The following is a 23,604-nucleotide window of genomic DNA, read 5'->3' as shown; positions in this document are numbered from 1 at the left end:
TTGTAAGTACCTGCTAGTGAATGCTTGACCGATACAGTTGGTTCCATGTTGAATTTTTAATTAACACACGATTCTGCAGCAGTCTGGGTGCTATTGTTCTTCCCTACAAAGAAAGCTCCATAAATCAGGTGTAGAGAATGTTTCATCGCTCTGTCTGCAGGGCAGAAGCGGCAGCCGATAAGCACAAAGTCCCCTTTGAAGCCGAATCTTGATTTAGTGGCCTCAGTCTGACTGGAACTGAGACATAACCCAACAGGGATGGGCTTGTGGACGCTTCGATGTCCAGCAGGGCTGTTGGTGTGACGGTGGGAGGTTGGGCTGCAGAACCAGACTGGGGCACAAAGTTGTGAATGTTTACTTGCAGCTTTGGAGGCAAAGGTGTACTGAGACGGAGAGGCGTTTCAGGAGCGGCCCAGGGCTGCCGCGGCGATAGTGCTTGTAAGAGGGAGCAGTTAGAGCGGAGAGTTCTAAAAGCAGAAGTAAAATCAGGGAGCTCGGACGAGCAAATTTTTCAGTATAAGACAAAGGGGCTGAGTCCGGGACCCCTTACGAAAAAGAATTACGAGAAAGTTCCGTGGTTGGGATTGAGGACTCACTTGGTGTGTGAGCTTACCCCAGACCGAACAGAGTAACACAGTGCTGGGTGCCTCTGGCAGATTTGGGTTTCATTTATACAGCCAAGATTCCCTTTCTCTTCTGGAGTAAAAAGCTTAAATAACAGTCCTGACTCAACCTTGCTGTGGGTGGTAATAAAAGAAAATTACCCATGCAGAGCTAAACTTTGGCTCGGGGACCTTTTACATTTGGAGTGTGACCCGGCTTTGTGTGGTCAAGGGAGATGGAGACCATATGCATCGTGTCTTTAAAGAGCGTGGAGAGGGTGGGATAAGAAGATCCTAGACTGTCACAGCTGTAGGCCGCCCCTTAAGCTGGGGATGGATTATGCCAGCTGATTGTACTATTTCTTATTTTGAATATGTTGAAATTTTTCCATAATAAAACTTAAAAAAAAAAAGCAAAGCGAAAGAAATGTACTAGTTTTGGTGCAGTCGATGTGGGAAAGGAGAAAGAGGAGGGAGCGGGTTACAACTTTAATTACATAAAGAGCTGATACTTGGTGACAGTGCAGATTGGTTCAGAAAGCACGCAGCTAAATTTATGAATTCGTCTTCTGTCTTTGCCGTGAGATGAAGAGGGTAACCATTTTCTCTGAAGGAAAAAATACACAAATGTCCATCTTTAGTCTAAGATAACCAGGCTCTGAAAAGACTCACTGTATCCTTTGTGTATCCGGGAAACACCCTTCTCTCCTTGAACTGTAGGGAGAACTCCAGTCCTTTCACAAGCAGACCCATCGTGGAAGCCTCTTCCTGCCCAAATCTGACTTTATACCCCACGTTAAACTAATTTTGGCTTCGTCTTTGCTGCGTATCTGTACGTCCTGAAGTGGCCCCTGCCCGGTTCAAGACCAGTCACATGCGACCCGTGAACTTCTCTGGCCGCCCACCCACCACCCACCCGCTTCCCTTCTGTATACGCTGCTCCTGTTTCTGAGCTGATGCATTTATTACTTTCTGAAACATCTTTCTTTCAGTTAGAGGAGACACAGTTTTTCTTGGCAAGTCTAACGTAGTTCCACTTTCAAGAACTAATATTTTCGCCTTTGATCACCCAGCGCCTAAGTCTAGTCAGTTAGAGCCTCAACATTCACGGGTAACCAACACCAAAGGGCTGGCTGCAGGCACACCTGGGAGTCAGGGCAAGGTAGGGGGTGAGCGGGCATGAGGGGCCAGGGTCAAAAATGGGAGCCCACACGGTCACGTAACTCAGGTCAGGGGTTTGTAAAAGTTTATCAGAGGCCGAAGGTTATGATCAGATTAAAGATGTGTTCATTACGCTCTGAGGCTCATAAGATAAGTAAAAATGACTGAAGCAGAAAGTAGCAGGTGGACAGAGGTTAACGTGATGGGAATGGAGAGCACTGGTTCAGTTGCTACGTTTGTTTGTCTTGATATTTTAAACTTAAACCATTCTCAGTCAGAAAAACTAGTGATTTCTGCTTATCTAAACAAAAGAGTTGAGGCGATGGAGTAAGAAAAGCCCATTAAAGGACTTCCCTGGTGGCGCAGGAATCCACCTGCCAACGCAGGGGACACGGGTTCGAGCCCTGGTCCGGGAAGATCCCGCATGCCGCAGAGCAACTGATCCCGTGCACCACAGCTACTGAGCCTACGCTTTAGAGCCCGCGAGCCACAACTACCGAGCCCATGTGCCACAGCTACTGAGCCTGTGCTCTAGAGCCCGTGAGCCACAACTACTGAAGCTCGTGAGCCACAACTACTGAAGCCTGCGCACCTAGAGCCCGTGCTCCGCAACAAGAGAAGGCACCGCGGTGAGAAGCCCGCACGCACCGCAGCGAAGAGTTGCCCCTGCTCGCCGCAACTAGAGAAAGCCCACGTGCAGCAACGAAGACCCAACGCAGCCAAAAATTAATTACTTTTTTTAGGCCCATTAAGAAAATGTGAGACTTAGAATACTGAATGGTATTTGAGGCCTCCCATTTCTCTCCCAGTTTGGGGAGGGGGCTGTTTGGTTTTTTTGGTTTGGGTTTTGGGGGTTTTTGCTCATTAGGTAATATCAAAATTACTTTTAAACCCTGAGTGCACACAGGCTGGCAGTGGAGGGGGGCACCTCAGAAAGTGCTGAGTGATGGGGCGCCGGGCTGGGGTTGAAGCTCCCGCACGTCATCGGCAGAGTGTAGTCGGTGGTTTGGGACTGTTCTTTTTCTGAACCTCTTGCTTCTCTGTGTTTTGCTTGGAGATAATGCGAGTCCGAAGGGGAAGTGCTAATGCTTATGGGGAAGAAGAGTTCCACTGACCCCGAACGATGGCGTGGTGTGTTCTCGTCAGTTGAGACACATTTCTTTCCCTTTCCTTCTTGAAGAGAAGCAGCTCCGAGGTTGGGACGTCGGCCTCGTGGAACAAGGCCCTGGGTGGCCTGTGCTGCCTCCGCCTGTCCCCCGCGAGGACAGGAGGCCGGGTGCCGCCCGGGGCCCTGGAGGCCGCACGGGCTGAGAGCGCGATGCACGTGCGTGAGGTGGAGGCCCCAGGCCTGTGGCCCCCGTATCCTCTTGAGGCAGAATTACAGTATTCCTCAGGATCACAAGTGACCCCGAGAAATCCTGCATGACGTGCAGCAGCTCCCCGTGAGGTACTGGCCTCACTCCTCTGGGTGTGCCCCACACGCTCTCTGCTTTAACTAAGGGTAAGGTGGAAGTTATGTCAGGCTCCTAAAGTGTGTTTTCTCTCTGTGAGACGGGCTTTTAGAATTATCCTGTTAGTGGAAACATGTGGGATAAAAGGTAGTGATTCAGTTATGATCATGGTTGTTCCCGATTTGGCCATTTCAGAATGAGCTGGCAAAGGACAGGAGGCCAGGCAGGTGCGGTCTGGTGAGCCCCTTGAGCTAGTGCCCGGCGAGGGAGGCCGCCCTTGGAGCAGCTCAAGGGATGGTGAGCTCGTGTAACAGGGAAGCCTGTCCTGTCCTGGAAGCTCAGGGAGGTTCCCCGAAAGTATTGGGGACCAGTAGAAGAGTTGGAGCTGCCTGGGCCAGGTAGGGGTCCCAGACAGAGCAGAGACCCGTCCTGGCCACCGCGAAGTCGGCTACGACAGGAAGGGGGGCAGGGCACAAGGTAAACCTGCGAGGGTGGGCCTGGGCTAGCCAGACCGTGGGAGACCTCGAAGGCCAGGTTGATGATACACCTTAATCCTAAGAGCAAGACGAACCCAGGAGGATGGTTATAATAAAACCGGACACTGACGGGATCAGATTTTTTTTTTTTTTTACAAAATCGCTACCATGTAGAAAATGGATTAAAAGGAAGAGGAGTTGCTAGTGTACCAGTTAGTTTGTTAGAGTGGTTCAGATGGAAATGACACGGGCTGGTGATGGGGGGACACAGAAGGAGATAAGTAATTAGACTCTGTAATGGACGGGATCTGTGTTGGATAATTGTTGAAGCTGGACGATGAATACATGGGGTGGGTTTTCCTGTTCTTTGTAATTTTGAATATGTTTGACTCTTTTCTGCAATAACACGTTGAAACAAAAGAAATGGAAAGGGAGAGGTCCAGAGAGCAGCAGAGCCAGGGAGGAGATGGGGCCGGCGCTGGCACACAGAGTTTGGGGATCCCTCCAGGCATCCGCGGCAGGTTGTGTGAACCGAGTGGGACGTCTGGTCTGGTCTGGTCTGGAGAGGAATGTGACGGCCATTGGCAATAAAGACACCGATCACGTAGGAGTTGGATGAGATCCCTCTGGGACCAGCCTGAGAGGCGTCCTGTTTCTTATATGCAGAGAGCTCTCATGTACTATTGAGTAATCACGCCAATTACTGACTACCTTTTTTTCTATTGGAGTATAATTGCTTTACAATGTTGTGTTAGTTTCTGCTGTACAATGAAGTGAATCAGCTCTATGTATACCTATATCCCCTCCCGTTTGGACCTCCCTCACCACCCCCATCCCACCCATCTAGGTCGTCACAGAGCACCACGCTGAGCTTTCCTTTTTTTTTTTTTTTTTTTTTTTTTAACGTCAGAAATTCACATCTTCATGCTCTTGAAAAAAACGTGCATTTCATCCGGCTGATCTTTTCTCTCTCCTTACCTCTGTTGCTTGTCTAACCCTGCGATCTGGTGCCCTGTGAAGAGACCGCCATTTACCTCCTGGTTGCTAAATCACTCACCTTTTGAACATCTTTTCTCTGTTTGGCACTGCTGACAGCTCCTTCCTTAAGTTCTCTCCTCTGTGTTATTCCTGTGTGTTCCCATCTCCATCTGCCCTTGCCAGGTTCCAAGGTGGCTTCTCTCTGGATCTCAGATGCTAAATTCAAGTCTCCAGGGCTCAGTACCTTGGCACGCTCTTCCCTCAGTGGGTTCCGTTCACACCCTCACTTCTCACCAGCCAGGCTCCTGGCTGAGTCTTCTCGTATAGCAGAAAGAATCTGGAATTGGAGTCTGAAGACTTCTGTTCCCTTAGGGAAGTGCTGTCTTTCCATGGGCAATTCTGCTGGGCATTTTTGGGGACATTTATGTTTTTCCAAATCCTAGATCCGAGAAAAATTGGTCAAGAAATCAAGAAAACGGAAGAGCGTTGTAGTTCTCCTGTAAACATAACGGTCACCGTGGAGACTTTCCTGATTCAAAGGAATCCATTGATGATGGTCCAGGGCAAGGGGAGGGGTGCTGATGTGGGGAGTCCAAGCTTCAGGTCGTCTCTGGGAGCCAGGGTGAGGTAGAGGAGCAGTGTCACCCAGTGGGTCCGTCTTCCTTGTAGGTGATGCCCAGGTATAAACGTGCATGTGTCCCTCTCTGCTGCTAAGGGTGAGTCATTCTTGCAGATAAAATAAAAACTAACCTGTTTGTATACATAATATACTTTATATCAATCCTGTGAGTGGTGTTCCAAGAAAAAGCAAGTTTTGGAAGCAAAGCCCTTAACTTGGCAGTTTTGATATGCGGTTCTTGGTAACGCTGTTAACCTTTAATGTTCCTTTATTCAAATACTACACGATAATGTTTGCTGGCATTTTCCGGTGTGTAGATACTTGCTAGAGATTAAAGTTCTTTGTAAATACTTTAAAAGAACAAATGCAGAGAGAAAAATAATTTGAATGATGTGAAATAATTTGACATGAAATCAGAAAGCAATCTGAATTGGCAAAAGCAATATCAATTTCAATGGCAAAACCAAAATTAAGTCAAGCGGACAGTATTTTTTCATTGTTAGAAAAAAGAAATGAGCTTATATGAAGTACGCTGTGTGCCAACTGAGAGATGCTTTTGGGTGCAGTCTTGTGAATAAGACCATTAATACAGAATGCAAGAGATTCTTCTGCACCCGGAATAGTTGTCATGAAACTGGGAGCTGGGTTATCTGGTGGAGCAGTTAATGCTGTGTGTGTGCTGAGTTTTAAGATAGATAATTTTTAGACATTAAACACATGTGGCGTTGGCTTTCAGTATTTTAAGTGATTTTTGTTTGGCAATTATTTTGTGTTAAATTCCCTTTTAATGTTTTGTCGAATGTCTGTCAGGTAGAGGCCACTTTACATGTCATTGAAATGATAATCTTGTTATCATTTGTTCGTAATAATAATAATCCTGGCATTTTTATTACATCTTTAACAGAAAACCTCTGAAACTCTTAGTATAACCCTATCTGTCACAGAAAAATGATTTAATGGTTACTCATTATTATTTTAAAACAAGTGTCACAAAAATGCAGAACAGCTAGAATTGGGGGAGTTCTGGTTTCTCGTTCCTGAATCCCGAGGAGAAACACCTGTGAGGAATTTGGAAACGCTGGCAAACCATTTAAGCCCCCTGCACCAGGCCTTGCCTCTGTGACGTGCTGGCCGCCGTGCCCTCAGCGCGCACCACGCGGGCTCAGCCTGTCTTCCCGACCCCTCACCCGGGCCCTTTCCTTCTCAGAGGCTCTCAGGAGTCAGGCTGCCCGTGTCCGGGCCTGACTGCCGCCGCTTAGGCCCTTGGCCGGCTGGTTGCCTGTGACTTTGTTTCTTCGTCTGTGAGGAGGGGATGCGGACAGCACTGGCCTCGCGGCAGCGTAGTGACAGCCCTCAGCGGGCTCAGCGCCGTCCGGTGCGCAGCAGGCGCCCAGCGCCGGCCTCTGCTTTCTTGTGACCCAGGACTGTCTCCTTTGGCGCCCCTCCCTGTGTTCCTTCTGTGTCGCTCCAGAAGCGTCTCCTGTGGCTGGCTTTCACATTTCACGTCCATCCTGTGGCTCCTTTGTCCGGAGACTCCCACGGGGCTGCCCTGCCGATCCCACAGTGCTCTGCCTGTCCTGTCCCCCAGGCCCTGGCCTTTCCCGTCTCAGTTCTCTCTGTTTGTCCACGTGGGTCTTCTGATTTTCCCAGATGTACTAGTCTCACCCCTGCTGCCACGTCTGACCTACTCCGGCCCCTCAACCACACTTCCTAGGACCTAAAAGCTATGTTATCTTTGCATTGCCTGCCCAGCTAAGTTCTAAATAACTGGTAGACTGGTTTCCCCAGCCAAAACAAAGTCGAGAAGTTGAATTGTTAACAACAAAAATTGGCGAAGTAAAGCTACCACTTTGAAAGTTTGTTTTCTGTCATCCCTTTGAGTTTTCAGATAATTTGAAAAAAATCACTATTTTTCATATAGCTTGAAGTCAGTATTTAATTTCGAGTGCAGAGAATATATTTTCTTTTATTATATCTATAAATATCATATCCTGTGTGTTTTGATGATGGAATGAAAACTATTCTTGATCTTGTTAACATCTTTGAAGAAGTATCCAAACCTTTTGGAATGTTTTCTAGTAGCTGTTAGTGTGCAGTTTAGTCCCCAGAAACCAACTTGTGTGTCTGCTTTTCCCTCTACCCAAGGACCCCAAAATGTATGTACAGACAGTGTTGGATGTTCATAAAAAATACAACGCCCTAGTGATGTCAGCGTTCAACAACGATGCTGGGTTCGTGGCCGCACTGGACAAGGTGGGTGTGCTGGCCCATGGCTCTCCTGGGGACAGTGGCTGGCACACTGGCCTCTGACTGTGTTTCCTGTGATCTGCAGGCTTGCGGTCGCTTCATAAACAACAACGCGGTTACCAAAATGGCTCAGTCATCCAGTAAATCCCCCGAGTTGCTGGCTCGATACTGTGACTCCTTGTTGAAGAAGAGGTACTAGTGACTTTGTGTTTTTTCTTAGTAAACCTGTTTAAAATCTCAGCCTCTAGATGAGGAGTTAAAATTTATATTACATTTTACGTATGTATGTTAAATTGTAATTTTTGTACCTTTTGAGAAAATACTGTAAACCTAATACACCTTCTTTGTCTTCCTAAAAGGCATTTCACGTTACGTGTACCGTGCCCAGTTCATGTTTTTCTTACATCACTAATGTCTGTAATGGCAGGCGGTGTGCGCGTGGCCCTTCAGCTAAATAGACTCCACTGCGCAGGTCCAGCTGGTGGTGACGAGGGTGGAGGTTACGGCACAAAGTCACCATTTCCCTTCACTCCCTACTTGCTCTTTTCTGCTGGCCTTGATTAATTATTTTCCAGTTGAAAATCTGCAGTAGCTCCCACTGGCTGCTTTTTAAAACAGAAGACTCTCCACATGCTGTAGTGTTTGCATCAGTCTGTGTACTTTTAACATTTATTTTCATTTAACGAGTTTGTTTTATTGCTGTTTCATAGTCTTTATATTTTAACCATCTTATTTCTCAACTGGTATTTTTCCTAATCTATGTGTATTAAGCACGAGACGCAATGTAATCTAATATGGTTTTCTTCTCTGTGTTGTGTTTTTGGAAGTTCTCACTTAATTTTTTGTGTGTTTGTTTTGGTTTTCATCAGCATCTCTTTCACTGAGGAGTAGCTTTTTTCAGTTTAGAAATGCTCAAGGCTTATTTTCCTATTCCAAATATCACACCAACAGATTTTGCAGTAGTTTTCCGTGCCCCCCAATCATATTGGTTTGATATTAGTAAATTGTATTTTAAGCAGCTCTCAAAGGCTCGTATAATCCCATTACAAAAAAGACTGAGAACACCTACACTACCAAGCAAAAGACTACAAACAAGTCTCACTTAGAAGAGAGTTGTGGGAATCTTAAGTAAAATGTTAGCAAACTAAATTTATCAGCGAACTAAAGGATAACTGTCCAGAACATAGCATAGCTTTCTAGGAATGAATGCAGGGATGGCTCAACAGTAGCAAATCTAACGTAGTTGACTTTATTAACTGAGAGCTGTATGAACAACTATGTGGTCTTCTTGATTGACATGAGAAGACATTTGATAAGGTCAGCCGCTGTCTCTCTCCTAACTTTGCCGGAAGGTGACTTGCCCAAGGCCCAGTGCAAGTTGAGTATTTGATTTTCCCCCCTGCTCACCACAATGCTTGTCTAACGCATAATTTAGCAATTCTAGTCAGATCCACTGATGTGTTCATTTCAGGAGTGAAAATGGACTTTAAATTGGGATGCCTTTTCTGACCTGATTTCATTTTTTAGGCTCTATAAAATGAAAGTTTTCAGTATTTTAAATATGCAGGTACTCTCATAGAGCTCCAGTTTGTTTGGCAGAATACATAGCTTCTTTTTTAGCCATTGTCTTTTTAGAAATTGTCTCATCAAGTCTCTTGATAGATTTTTCTTCAGTTAAGGCTGCTGAAGCAGACAGAATGGCGGAGAGTTCCAAAAGCGCTGCTTTAATGAGCGCGTGTCAGTGACTAGACTCCAGTGGGCACTAAACTAACCTCTTTCAGGAGAGATACAGCCCTGACCTCTCAGTGAGAAAAAGAGAGAGAAGAATGGACCTTCGGAGCCAACTGTTCTTAAATAGGAGCCTGTCTGGTGGTTGGATCATTTTCTATGAATTTATAGGGGTCTTGTTTATAAAGGACTCTTGGGATAAAAGCTTTAAATTTGTATTTACCCTGAAATCACCTTTCAATTAATAGTTGCTCATAGAATAGAGTGAATGAATCCGTTGTTAAAGGACAAGCATCTGTTTTGTAGACATAATGACAAATGGAAAGCAACACTTGAGAAGTGGTTTAAAAACCCCTTTCATTGTCTTTAATTATTAGGCCATTAAAAGGCGTTTGGTTTTTTTCAAAGTTAACTTAAAGCATATTGTAGAATGCAATTAGAAAAGTGAAGCTCATTTACTTACATTTAAGTGGATTATCTTAAAGGAAAACTTGGTTCAGAATGTTTCGGGAAACTTAACAGGTATCTTCTGTTCAGTTTCATTGTGGATATTTTAAATGATTATATGTGAGAATAGATTATGAAATTGAGACACAGTATAAGATTGCCAAGTTGCCACAGGTAAGGAAATCTAACTTTCCCTCTTCCACCTGTTAATCTGAAAAGAACTGAGCATTTGAATGTTCAGAACCACAGTCTGATATGGTAGTTTGGCTAAGTGGCGCTTGTTTAGTAAATGTTTGCTCATTTGTTTTAAAACACTGTGCCTTTAAAATTTTTTCAGTTCCAAGAACCCAGAAGAAGCAGAACTAGAAGACACGCTCAACCAAGTGGTAAGGTGCTGGATAGTTATGTCGCTATGTTGTAACCTTTTCTCTGACAGGTGGCTTTAAAGTTATTTATATGAGCTATCTGGAATGTGGAAAGCAGTAGAATCATTTATTTTATTTTGAATCTATGATTTTACTCCCTATGTTGAGTCATTAATTTTAGCATTTGTACTTTCCTCATTAGTACTAAGTGTAGACCAACTTAATGTGATTTAAGGGGTTGATGAAAATATTTACTTTAAAGATTACAGGACAGTAATTTTTTAACTTTTTTTTTAAATTTATTAAAAATTTACTTTTGGCTGTGTTGGGTCTTCATTGCTGCATGCGCGCCTCCTCTTGTTGCGGTGATTGGGGGCTACTCTTCCTTGTGGTGCATGGGCTTCTCATTGCGGTGGCTTCTCTTGTTGTGGAGCACGGGCTCTAGGCGTGCGGGCTCAGTAGTTGTGGCTCGCCGGCTCTAGAGCGCAGGCTCAGTAGTTGTGGCGCACGGGCTTAGTTGCTCCGCGGCATGTGGGATCTTCCTGGACCAGAGCCCGAACCCGTGTCTCCTGCATTGGCAGGCGGGTTCTTAACCACTGCGCCACCAAGGAAGCAGGACAGTATTTTTTGTCGTCATAAATGTTGACATACAGGGCCGGACAAGACAAAGCACACGTGTTGGTTTCTGGCCTGTGTTTGGTGACAGATTGTAAGTGCGTTAAGAGTGCTCTCGTGGTGGCTTTCTAGATGGTGGTCTTCAAGTACATAGAGGACAAAGACGTGTTTCAGAAGTTCTATGCGAAGATGCTGGCCAAGAGGCTCGTCCATCAGAACAGTGCCAGTGATGATGCCGAAGCAAGCATGATCTCGAAGTTAAAGGTAAGTGTAACCTTTCCCTGAACGATTCCAGCTTTAAGGCATCAAAGTTCTTAGTCTCTCCAGGTTATCAGTTGGGCAAAGCCATCAATCAGTGATAACACAGAGTCCGTGCAGTGTGCGCTCTGCTACTCCGCTACCGAGAACCCGCCACGGTTGTGATGAGCCCAGGTCTCCCCTCATCAGGCCTCACGTGCTCTCCCGACCACCCTACCAGCCCAGCACACACACCCGGGGGCCCTTCTGTTCCAGCCGAGCCCTGCTCGACGCCCAGCGCCTGCTCCTGCACCTGTGGCCTCAGCTCTGCTCCCGCCACCAAGAACTGCTCCACGTGGCGTGGCCCGTACTCTTGTGCTGTTGGCCTTGAGCGGGCGGGGTGTTTTGTTTTTTTCTGGGCTTGCTTAACAGTTAGTAACCCCACGTCTGCAGGAGGACGGAAAGCGTCAGGGTTAGTTTGCTGTTGAGTCTTTCTTTCTTTATTCCGCCGCCTCTGCACTTAGCCTGCTCGCTGGCCTGTCAAACGCTGCTACATGTTTTGCAGCATGTTTCACTTTGACCCGAAATTATAGTTCCACGGGTATCTTGTTCAGCTCGGGCTGCCGTACCAAAATACCATAGACTGAGTGGCTTGAACAAGAGAGATTTATTCTCAGAGTTCTGGAGGCTGCCGGGAAGTCCAAGATCAAGGTCCCAGCCAGTTCAGTTTCTGGTGAGGGCTCTCTTCCCAGCTTGCCTGGGGCCGCCCGGCCACATCCTCACATGACCGGGAGCGGGGTCGGGGACAGCCTCTCCGTCTCTTCTCACAACCACACTAATCCCAATGTGGCGGAGGCCCGCCCTCATGACCTTTTCTAAACTTAATTATCTCTCTGTGACCTGACTTCCAAATGCCATCAGCACAGGACTGGGGTAGGGGCACCGTTCAGTCTGTGGTAGTGGATGAGAGACATAGCGAACTATGGCATCTTGGTGTTCCCCCACGGGGTCACAAATCCTTGCTCTTTGGGCCTGCGTGATAGTTACTGTGTGTATAAAGTCGTAACCGTTCCATTTATAACTGTATAATTTTTGATAGTGTATGAATTTTAATCAGTGCATGTTTATACCCTGAGACACAGTTAAATGTTAACTAGCTTTAGTAGTACGGTTAAGCGTCTGTCATGTACTGTGATCCCCATTGGATTCCCTGTATACATTTATATTTCTATAGAAATTAATAAGGCAGTTATCTGGGTTCATTTCAGCAAGCTTGTGGTTTCGAGTATACCTCCAAACTTCAGCGGATGTTTCAAGACATCGGTGTAAGCAAAGATCTGAACGAGCAGTTCAAAAAGCACCTGACGAACTCGGAGCCTCTGGACTGTGAGTATGCCCGGCTTTCCGAGCTTCCTTTACAGGCAGGGTTCTCGGAGGAGGTGGCGCTCTTTGTAGCTAGTGAGAGAGATGGTGGATGCCTTATCAGAAATTCAGGGACAGGTAAACAGGAAGTCCTCCCCACAGGCACTGCCCACCTCCTGACTTGTGTGGTGACAGGAGGTGACAGCCTTGGAAGCGTGTTGGCCTTTCCCGGAGGGCCGAGCCGGGCGGGTGGCTTGCGTCCAGGTCCTGAGCCCCGGCCCCTTCTCCTGGCTGACGTGGCCGCCCCACCCCAGGCGTTCGCCATCTCGGGGCTCCACGCACAGTTTAAGTTTCAATGAATGTTTTTTAACCTTAGTTTAATTCCATTCTAGCAGTTTTTTTAATTATAAGAAACTGAATTGGCTGTGTAGATAACAGAGTCAGACATGGCTTCCGATTGCCATTGGGGGTCGGGACAGGCGGGTGCCCGGCCTCGTTCGTGGAGGCCAGCTGGGCTCCTGCTGTGAGGTCTGCCTGCTGCAGGAGGTGGCAGGTGATGCTGACATCATCATGTGGTGATTTTATCTTTTTAAATGAAACACGAGGTTTGTACTTTTCCCAAATTGAAAGCACTGTTTCATTGTTAAACTTGACAGCCGTGCCAGCGGACTTGTTGTCAGCCATCTGCGATGATGACGTCACTGTTACGAACAATGTATACGTTATATGTGTGTTAGATATATATAGTCCGTGTGCTATACACAGAGTAATCTGTGCTACACAGAACAAAGAAGTCGGTTTACTTTGGGGTTCTCGTTGTCTAGAGTTTGGGGCTCTCGTGCCATCCATGCCTGGTGGCCTCAGGTGCGCCTCGGGGACTGAGGTTATTCATGGCAGAAAACTAAAGCAGGCGCAGCCAGACGGGCCCACGATGTTGTAATTCTGCGTTAGAAGAGGAATGAAAAGCTCGCTCTTTGGAGGAGGGAATTTCTGGCTCTTCTTCCCTTTACTGAGTTTAATTGAAATTAAATGTGTTCAATCCTTAGTTTTATATTAAAGCAGGGTTTTTCATTCAGTATGCTTTCTTTTAATAAAAAGCAATCCACGTGTATCTGGCATGTGGCGCTTTTCAGCTCACGGGGCTGATCACATGTATTCCTGGATTTTTCCCCATCCCCCCAGTGGACTTCAGCATTCAAGTTCTGAGTTCTGGATCGTGGCCCTTTCAGCAGTCTTGTACGTTTGCCTTGCCGTCGGAGGTAAGGATGACTCTGTCATCTGTTCGTTCCCTTCGTGTTGAGCAAAGGTGAAAAGGGGCAGCCGCCACCATTATACACGTGCTGTCTGCAGAAGGCCTTCCTGCTAGTCGGCCATGCGGCATTAAACCGGGCGGTGCTAAGGCAGCCGCGAGCCCCGGGCAGGGCAGGAGATCCAGAGGTGCGCCACCCCTGTTCCAGCTCAACAGTGTGTTCATTTACATGGTCATTTACTCTCGAAAGTAGAACCTAACAGTTCTGCGATGAACATCGTGATGATACCTACTTGTCTGGAGCTAAAAACTTTTTGATTGCACCTTCAAATGCTTAAATCAACGTGCTTTTTTGCAAGAGAGTAAACACTTGATATTTGTATTTTACTGTTCTGTAAGCATTTTGTCCGGTAAACTTGGACCAGTGTTTTTTATTTAGAGATGTTGACTGTAGAATATGGTGAGAGATATATTCCACAAATGCTCTTCCCCCTCTGTATCCAGCTGGAACGGAGTTACCAGCGATTCACAGCGTTTTATGCCAGCCGTCACAGTGGCAGAAAATTGACATGGTTATATCAGCTGTCAAAAGGAGAATTAGTAACAAACTGCTTCAAAAACAGATACACTTTGCAGGTAAGATCACCTTTTTATTTTGGATTTTTTTTTTTTTTTTAAGTATAAATGAAGACAAGTTACAGAAATTTAGTGTTTCACGCAACAAAATCTGGAGTCAATCTCTGGCAAAATAATACCGTGGTTAAACAGCTTGGATTTTTAAGAGTCAGTGGAGCTGAGTTCTTACTCTCTGTGGCTAAGGGAGAAGTTACTTAATGACACTGAGCCTCACTTTTCTCCTCCACAAAAGGGCGGGCGGGTGTCAGTGCTTCGACTCTGTGTGTGGTGTGAAAAACAAGCGAAATCATGTATTTAATAAGTGTTGGGTACAGCTCCTGCCTGACACACACTAAGTGGTCAGATAGTAGTTTAAAAAGCTGGAGTTTCATGAATTTAATTACGATAATAGCTCTTTCCCTTTGACAGGGCAGTTTCACATTAACAACAACCCTTGGCGCTCACTGTGGTGCTGAGTGCTGTGTGATGATAACTGTAACTTAGGTTCCATTTTATATCTGGGAAACAGAGGATCAGGCAAATTTAAGTGACTTCCTCTGGCTCCGGGCTGATATGCAGCAGAGACGAAATTGCAGTTAAGGTCTTTTCCCTTAAAGAATCCATCTTGAAGAGGGTTTCGCTAGTGTGCTTCTAAAAACAATTATAGATCTGTTGTTAAGTGTTAAGAAACTTCTGACTGCATTCTGCAGACTCAACCTGCTCATTAATTGAAACTTTTAATAGTTCTACCCTGAAAAAAGTGTTTGATATTCTGTTACACCAGGTCCAGAGGTCTTTATCCACTTGAATGTGGATTTCTCTACCGCTGACCCTTGAGCAGTGCGGGGGTTAGGGGCATCCGTCCTCCATGCAGTTGAAAATCTGCACATAACTTAGAGTTGGCACCCTGCATCCACGGTACCCTGCATCCACGGTTCCCTTGCGTTTGGATTCAACCAGCCTCGGATCTGTAGCACTGTCCTGTTTACTATTGAAAAACAAAATCCACGTATAAGTGGACCCACGCAGTTCAAACCTGTGTCAAGGGTCAATTGTACGGTTGGAAATTTTTCTTTATTCCCAAGTATGCATAGAAGAATCTGTGAGTTCATACTTCAGTACCTGAAATCTCAGTGCCCCTTTTTTGATAAGTGGACATTCTGTAAACTTTACTGAGATAATTTACGTAAAAAGACACCCATCTAAGTGTACAGATGGAGTTATGACAAATGTGGACACCTGTGGGGCTACCACCAAGCTGTGGAACATTTATCAGAGACTCATTTTGCTTTTGGTCACTGCCATCAGAGATGAGAGGCCCCTGCTCATCTCAGGAGAGACCTCAGAGCTGTCAGTCTTGCCCCCCCCCCCGCCCCCCCCCCCCCGAGCCCCCCGGGCCATTTTCCTGGCCGCATCCTGAAGTCTGTCAGAGGCACTCACCCCGCCCACACTGCCGCTGCTGCCCCCCCTCCCGTTGACCAGGGTTTTGCCTGGACAAGTGGCGGTGCTTATGGCCCTTTAGTTGTTGCCACGGGTTATGGAAGAGGGGAAGGGAGGAGGGGTTCGCATGGGGCGTGTGGCACGGCGCCCAGGGCTCCCCCAGGAGTGGAGCGCCCTCCCTCAGCGGGCGTCGTTCCCTGCACAGCTTGAGAAATTAAAACCAGTGCATGCTGCCTGGCGCACGGTTTGCTAAAAATACCTCAGAGCGGTTGTGGTTTGCTTTAAACCGTTTAAACTTTACATAGTGAAGTACTTAGGAAAAAAAACAAAAAACACCCAAGTATCATACAGCTCAGCTGCAGGTTCCTCTGTCAGTGGTGTGCCAGACACAGTTTTCTTTAGTATTTGTGGAAAATCAGACTTAAAGATGGATGCTCAGTGCTTCTGTCTACACTGGCTGAGTATCTCTGTGTTTATCTATATAAAATGAGTGTGGCTGCATAGATGGTGTGTACACTTAACCCTTGAACCACACGGGCTTGAACCTCACGGGTCGACCATTAGGCAGGTTTTTTCCGTAGTAAATACTCCACAGCCCGGATCCACGGTTGGTTGAATCTGGCTATGAATCCTCAGGTGGGGAGGAAGCACACATACACGGGGCCGAACTTAAGTTACACGTGGCCGCTCAGCGGCTCAGGCTCGGCACCCCTAACCCAGCCCTGCTGCGAGGCATTCAAAGGCCAGCTGTATTTGTACAGACAAAGCATTTGGAAGAAAGTTCAAAATCACTTGAATGTTTGAGAAGGTGGAGAATGACGTCTTTCAGGAAAACGTGGCAGCGTGGTGGAATTAGACACGTTGTCTTCCCTTGCAGATCTGCTTTGGTTTCCGCATCTGTTTGGGAATTGGTTTCATGAGTAGGTTCTTCACGCTCAGGCTCTGCACTCTGGGAGTTGTCCGCGCGTTTAGGTTTTGCCTCTCTTTCTTTCATGTGGGGACCCGAAGGCGTCGACGTTCCAGATGGCCATCCTGCTCCAGTACAACACAGAGGACGCGTACGCCGTGCAGCAGCTGACAGACAGCACCCAGATCAAAATGGTACTCCTACCGCCAGCCTCTCTGCTGTGGGAAGCTGGGGGGGGAGGGGGTGGGGGTCTTCTTTGATTTGAAATGGGTATCTGTCTTACGAACATGAATATGCTCTCATTCCAGGGATCAAGGCATGATTTTTTTTAAATACTAATTTTTAAACTCAATGTAACATATACCTACACACACACACCCACACACACACACACCACGTACACACACACACACACACACACACACACACCACGTACACATGATATGCTTTTCTCTCATTCATTTAGCTTGTTCTTAACCCTCTTTCCAGCTAAGCTTTTTCTTACTAAACTTAAATTTTCACTTAATGTTATTCTTTCTATTAATCATTTTTTTATTGCGCTATTTCACATAACATAAAATTCACCATTTTAAAGTATACAGTTCAGTGGTTTTTCACAGGGTTGTATAACCACCGCCACTATCCAATTCCAGAACATTTCCATCACCTTCAGAAGAAGCCCAATACCCACCAGCAATAGCTACCCTTCACCTGTCCTCTCCCCAGCCCCCGTGACCCCTAATCTACTCTGCTCTGCTCTACTCTTCTCTCTCTCTCTCTCTCTCTCTCTCTCTGGATTTGCCCGCTCTGGACATGTCATATAAGTGGCATAACATGGCACGTGGCTTTTTGTGTCTGCCTTCTTTCACACGGCACAATGTTTTCAGGGCTTATCCATGTGGGAGCACGTATCTGTATTTCATCCTCTTTTTATGGCCGAAATATGTTCCAGTATATGGATGGACCACCTTATGTCTATCCATTCATCAGCTGATGGACATTTGGGTTGTTTCCACCTTTCAAGTCTTTGTATGAACATATTCTCAGTTCTCTTGGGTATAAATCTAGATGTGGAATTGCTGAGTCATGATAACTTATATTTATCTCTTGAAGGAACTGCCAGACTGTTCCGCAGTGGCTACACCAGCTTGTATTCTCACCAGTAGCATATGAGGGTCCACTTTCTCCACATCCTTGCCAACATTAGTTGTTATCCATTTTTTTAAAAAATTATACACATCCTAGTGGATATGAAGTAGTGCCGCATTGTGATTATTTGCATTTCCCTAACAACTAATGATGTTTATGCCCGTTTTTAATTGGGTTATTTGTCTTTTTTGTTGAGTTGTAAGAATTCTTCTTCATATATTCTGCATAGTAGACCCTTTTCAGATACATGATTTACAAATATTTTCTCTTGTTCTCTGGGTTTTCATTTTCTTAATCACACACATCGTTTTAATTTTGATGAAGTCCACTTTATTTTTCTTCTATTGATTGTGCTTTTGGTGTCATAGCTAAGGAACCATTACCTAATCCAAGGTCAGAGATTATTCTTTCCCTGTCTTTTTCTTTTTATTGAAGTACAGTTGACTTTATATATATATATATATATATACACACACACACACACACACACACACACACACACATTTATTTATTCATGGGCTCAGTAGTTGTGGCTCATAGGCTCTAGAGCGCAGGCTCAGTAGTTGTGGCACACGGGCTTAGTTGCTCCGTGGCATGTGGGATCTTCCTGGACCCACAGGGGATTGAACCCGTGTCCCCTGCATTGGCAGACGGATTCTCAACCACTGTGCCACCAGGGAAGCCCTGACTTTTTATTGAAGTATAATTGAAGTATAAATTAATACATTAGCTTCAGGTGTACAACATAGTGATTGGATATTTTTGTACATGTTTTTTCCCTATTGGTTCGTACTAGCAACCTGTCAAAATCAATTGGCCATAGATGTATGGGTTTCTTTCTGGATTCCCAATTCTTTTCCACTGATCTAAATGTCTGTTCTTATGCCAGTACATTGTCTTGGTTACTGTTGTTTTGTAGTAAGTTTTGGAATTGTGACATCCAACTTCGTTCTTTTTCAAGATTGTGTTGGCTATTCTGGGTCCATATAAGTTTCAGAATCAGCTTGTCCGTTTCTGCAAAAAAGGCAGTTGGAATTGTGATGGGGATTCTATTAAATCTGTAGATTGCTTTGGAAGGAGAATTGACATCCTAACAATATTTTTGTTGAGTTGAGATTGCCATCCTAACAATATTTTTGTTGAGTCTTCTGTGAACATGGATGTCTTTCCATTTATTCAGACTGTCTTGTATTCTTTTTAAACTGTGTCTCATATTGATAGTTTTCATTATGCAAGCCTTTACACTTCTTTGGTTAAATTTATTCCTAAGTATTTTAAGTTTGATGCTATTGTTAATGGAATTGTTTGTTCATTGCTGGTGTGTAGAAATATAATTATGTATTGAACTTGTATCCTGCAACCTTGCTGAACTCATTTATTCTAATATTTTTTGTGTGGATACTTCAGGGCTTTTTTAATATGTGACCATGTCATCTGCAGATGCAGATAGTTTTACTACTTACTTTTCCTATTTGAATGCCTTTTATTTATTTTTCTTGCCTAATTGCTTTGGATAGAATTCGCAGTACATTGTTGAATACAAGTGGTAAGAACAGGCATCCTTGTCTTGTTCCTGATCTTGGGGGAAGCCTTACAGTCACTTAAGTTTCTCTTAGATGCTGTTTACTAGACTGAAGAAATTCCCTTCTATTCCTAGTTTTTTGTTTTGTTTAGTTTCGTTTTGGTTTTAGTGTTTTTATTATGAAAGAGTGTTGGATTCTGTTTAAATGCTTTTTCTACTGCATTGAGATAACTATGTGCTTTTTGTCCATCAATAATGGTGCATTATGTTGATTTTTTTTTTTTTTTTTAATGTTGAATCACCCTTGCATTCTTGGGATAAATACCACTTGGTCATGGTGTATAACGCTCTTTATATGCTGCTGGAATTTATATGTTTGCTGGAATTTTCTTGAGGATTTTTCCATCTTTATTCATAGGAAATTGGTCTGCCATTTTCTTTTGACGATTTTGTCTGGTTTTGGTGTCGGGCTAGTTCTGGCCTCATAGAATGTGAATTAGGAAAGTCATTTATTTGTGAGTCCTGCTTCAAGTTAGTCCAGAATACATTCTCAGTTTCTAATAACAAAACTAATCTGCTGCTCTGCACGTAGGAGTGTTCTTCACTCCTCATTCCTCACCGGAAGGAGGAGGCTTCCGTTAGGGTGGAGGCTTAGGTTGCCCCCAGACCCTGGTGTGGGGCTCTGCCCTCGGTCGGGGACCTGCTTTTCGGAGCTGAGCTCCCCACCAGCCCCTGAGCCAGTTTTTAGTGCAGAGCCGGCTCCCCGTGGGGGGCTGACCCCTCCCCTGCCCTCCACAGTAGGAGTCAGCTTGGCTCGGGAAGGCAGCCTCTGCATCTGTGCCCCGGGCGTGGCCAGCAGCGTCCTCATCCTGCTCTGGACTCTGGGCCAGTCACCACACCAGAGGCCTCTCCAGCTCTCCTTGACCAGGATGGGCTTCCCTTACGTGGGGGGCGGCCCTTTCCGTCCAGGGAGGAGGGGCTGCGCATGTGAGCGGCCTGGTGACTGTCCGATTCCATGGGATCGGGAAGCTGTGGAGCTAAAGGAGAGCTGAGAAACGGTTGACCACCTACTCTCGGGGGGAGGAAGCGGCCCAGAGGCCACACGACGGGCTTAGAGTTCACCAAAGGTGGGTCAGCGGCAGGGTGACGGGCACCATCCCCATCCTGTTTGTGAGCAGACGGTGTTGTCCACCGTGTCTGGGCCCATGACACTCCCTCTGCTCATTCTTTGCGGTGATCAGTGTTCAAGATGCGCCGTCAGGCATCTAAGAAGATTTAGTCAAAGGAATCAGTTATGCACGATTTCTAATATTTGTAGTAGAATTGTCAGTTTTAATACTAGGTGATCAAGAGCAGAAAGGGGTTGATTTCACTTGTAGGAGTAGGTTTTGGGGACCCTGTAAGAGGCACCATCCCTCTTTTTCCTCCGGGCATATTCTACTTCAGTGACTATTATTTTTCCACAGAAGAATGGACTGTGGGACTGGGGCTGTGGTTCTTATTACAAAGAAAAATGCATTTTCTCTTTTCTCTTTAATTGCAGGACATTTTGGCACAAGTCCTACAGATTTTATTGAAGTCAAAGTTATTGGTATGTTTGTGTACTTTTTATGTTAAGCTAGAAGAAAGCCTTTTCCTGAGATTACGTAGTAACAGTTGTTTTCTTATAGGTCTTGGAAGACGAAAATGCAAATGTTGATGAGGTGGAATTGAAGCCAGATACCTTAATAAAATTATATCTTGGTTATAAAAAGTAAGGAAAATCTAACAAGTAGATGGTCCTAGGCCGTAGACTTATCCCCTGACCCCCAGTGCACTTACTGGTATCACCTCAGATGGGGGGCTGTGAGCACGGTGCCAGGCCTGGCAGGCCTTTGACAGGGTCCTCTGATTCCCTCTGACCCATCCTGGGTGGGTCTCCATTTGACTCTTTCAGCTTTGGGATTTTTCTTCTATTGGCAAATAAATAAGTCTCCTTAAATGGCTCGCCTAGAAAGTTTGGACCTCTGTGTCCCAGTGTCTTGATTTTATTTCACTTGACAGAGTTTGGGAGAGCAGGTTAAGGAACTGAATTTCCTGCAATACAGACGTCCTCCTGCTGGCAGAGCAGGAACCCGCCCTGCGGAGAACTAGGGGCTTTTCAGAGAGATGAGTGGCAGGGAAGCGGGAGATGGTCAGTCACACTCTCCACCCTTCGTCTGGGGAGCAAAGCACCTCTTAAAGATTGAAAACGGAAAGAAGCCTTTACTGCGTGCCTTTTAAAACAATAGTGATTGATTTCCTCGATTTTCTTGACAGTAAGAAATTAAGGGTTAACATCAATGTGCCAATGAAAACGGAACAGAAGCAGGAACAAGAAACCACACACAAAAACATCGAGGAAGATCGCAAGCTTCTGATCCAGGTGACACTGGGTGCCTGTCCCCTCGCGTGGGAGGTGGCCGCCGCAGCGGGGGTGGTGCTTCCTCTGGGCTGTGTGTCCTGTGACTTGGGAGTGGTGGCCAGGATGATGGGTGGTTCTGGATGGAGTAGATGGAATAATCGATGAAATAGATGAGAGCAAATACCTGTGGTGAGTTACTAAGATGGGAGGGAGGGAAAGTTGTTTAGTGCAGGGTCAGGCGGCTTCCGTGGCTTCGAAGACTGAACTTTTTCTCATTTTAAAAGTGTTTTCGACTTGGGTTAAATTGCTAAAATTGCTGCTCATAAGACCAAAACATTTTAATGTTTGTTGTGTTGGTGCTGAAACTTAAGTAGATGGAGTTGGCGCCCTGCCCTCTCTGACCTGCGGTGTGCTTGTTACCTGTTAGGAAATCGTAGTCCTCTGCGTGTTTGGCAGCCTTGTTGCTAGTTCTTCTTAATTACTACGGCTACGTTCTTATAACTCTGTTAAACACATTTGTTTTTCTTTCCTTGGTCACACAGGCGGCTATTGTGAGAATTATGAAAATGAGGAAGGTTCTGAAGCACCAGCAGTTACTTGGAGAAGTGCTGACCCAGCTGTCCTCAAGGTTCAAGCCTCGGGTCCCAGTAATTAAGGTACAAGAATTAATAGCAGAAGCATTCAGATTACATTTCAGAAGCCGAAAGAGGTAACCACACTAGGCTGATGGCTGTGTCGCGAAGAAGGAACTTGGCTTAGTCACGTATAGTAGGTTTCTGCAAAAGAAAATAGGATGAATTTTTCAACGTTTTATTGAAGCACGTACACAGAGAAGGGCAAAATCCTCAGCATTCAGCTTGCTGACCTTGGCAAAGCGATCAGCTGCCCGAGACGAGAGGGAGCCTCGTGCTCCCTCCCGGCCCGGTAGCCACGCCCTGGTGTCACCACCGCCGCGTGGCACTTTGCCGCCTTGAACTCTGCCCAGAGGGTCTTGAGAGTCCCGCCCTCCCGCGTCTGCCGAGCCCGCCGGGGAGGCGGTCTCCATGGATGTGGCTCGTTGCTCCGGGTCCCCTGGGTGGCCCGCGGCCCCTGGGCACACTCGAGGCTCGTTTCTGGTTGCCGTCATTTCAAACAGAAACTGGGCGGCAGGTACCGCGGGGCGGGTGTGGCTGGAGGGACGGGAGCCGCGGGGGCGGGGCTCCGGGCGGGGAGGTGGCGTTGCCCCAGGGATGGAGGGGGGTCCGTCTCCGTTCCGACCCTGAACATGTTTTTCCCTTTCACTACCTCTTCCTCTTCTAAAAATGGCGCCCAGAAATGCATTGACATTCTGATCGAGAAGGAATATTTGGAGCGAGTGGATGGTGAAAAGGACACCTACAGTTACCTGGCCTAACCCTCCTGGAGGGGTCTGACCGCGGCGCAGCCCCTCGTCCCGTGGGAAGGATGGAGACGAGGCGGCGGCGGCGGCGCCACGCGGACCTCCTGCTCGGCCCGAGGCCCAGGCTCCCATCGCGGGCTCGGGGCGATGAGAACTGCTCAGGATCGCCACACTTCACGTCTGTAAATACGGACACCGACGCCATTTAAGCTAATTTAAGACCAGAGGGGATGGAACCTTCCTCGCTGAGGGCTGCATGCTTCTGCATCCGAATCAACCCATTGGCCACGTGAATGACAGCGGCCGGCCGGGCGGCCCTTCGGAGGCCGGCAGCGCCTGGAGAGCAGGTCTGAATGGACCCACGTGTAATCCGCTATGAAAAACCATTTGTATAGTGTGTTTCATTTTTTAATGTGTGAAAATAAAGAAAATTAAAGGATTTCTGTACAAGTCGCATTTGGTTTTGTTTTAAGTTTTACTAATTTCTATATGTAAATAAAAGACATAATGATTGTGCAAACGGGTATTCCCAGTGTCTTCCTGAGGCCCCAAGGGCTGCCCTCCTGAGATTGGCCTTTGTAAGCTCTTCCCATCTTAAGCCCTTTGTCGTCTTTTTCTCCTCGACGCTTGTGCTCAGCCCCGCGATTTCCTCCAGCGACTGAACAGCAGCTCC

At 46.3% G+C, this 23,604-nt stretch overlaps 1 protein-coding gene and 1 long non-coding RNA gene across 6 annotated transcripts in view; both read left to right on the top strand.

The window, feature by feature from the left end:
• The window catches only part of CUL1 (cullin 1), a 107,326-nt gene extending 83,956 nt beyond the window's left edge, over window positions 1-23,370 (top strand). For all 5 annotated transcript variants that reach the window (XM_049714714.1, XM_033412641.2, XM_004283645.3 and 2 more), the window contains exons 10-22: window positions 7,433-7,540; window positions 7,620-7,726; window positions 10,047-10,095; window positions 10,822-10,953; window positions 12,195-12,312; window positions 13,471-13,547; window positions 14,042-14,173; window positions 16,601-16,693; window positions 20,714-20,761; window positions 20,841-20,923; window positions 21,469-21,574; window positions 22,096-22,209; window positions 22,866-23,370. In XM_049714714.1, coding sequence (XP_049570671.1) covers window positions 7,433-7,540; window positions 7,620-7,726; window positions 10,047-10,095; window positions 10,822-10,953; window positions 12,195-12,312; window positions 13,471-13,547; window positions 14,042-14,173; window positions 16,601-16,693; window positions 20,714-20,761; window positions 20,841-20,923; window positions 21,469-21,574; window positions 22,096-22,209; window positions 22,866-22,946 — 1,248 coding nt within the window. In that variant the 3' untranslated portion in view covers window positions 22,947-23,370. The remainder of the gene's footprint in view (window positions 1-7,432; window positions 7,541-7,619; window positions 7,727-10,046; window positions 10,096-10,821; window positions 10,954-12,194; window positions 12,313-13,470; window positions 13,548-14,041; window positions 14,174-16,600; window positions 16,694-20,713; window positions 20,762-20,840; window positions 20,924-21,468; window positions 21,575-22,095; window positions 22,210-22,865) is intronic.
• On the top strand, window positions 16,700-20,529 carry LOC125965372 (uncharacterized). The gene is made up of 2 exons (XR_007479154.1): window positions 16,700-18,752; window positions 18,793-20,529. It is a non-coding gene; the product is annotated as an uncharacterized LOC125965372 (long non-coding RNA).
• Window positions 23,371-23,604: the final 234 nt, after the last annotated feature.

Source organism: Orcinus orca, chromosome 9, assembly GCF_937001465.1.
Source record: "Orcinus orca chromosome 9, mOrcOrc1.1, whole genome shotgun sequence".
NCBI classification, from domain to species: Eukaryota; Metazoa; Chordata; class Mammalia; order Artiodactyla; family Delphinidae; genus Orcinus; species Orcinus orca.
The sequence above is the reverse complement of the archived record's forward strand: the minus strand, read 5'-3'. Positions and strand labels throughout refer to the sequence as shown.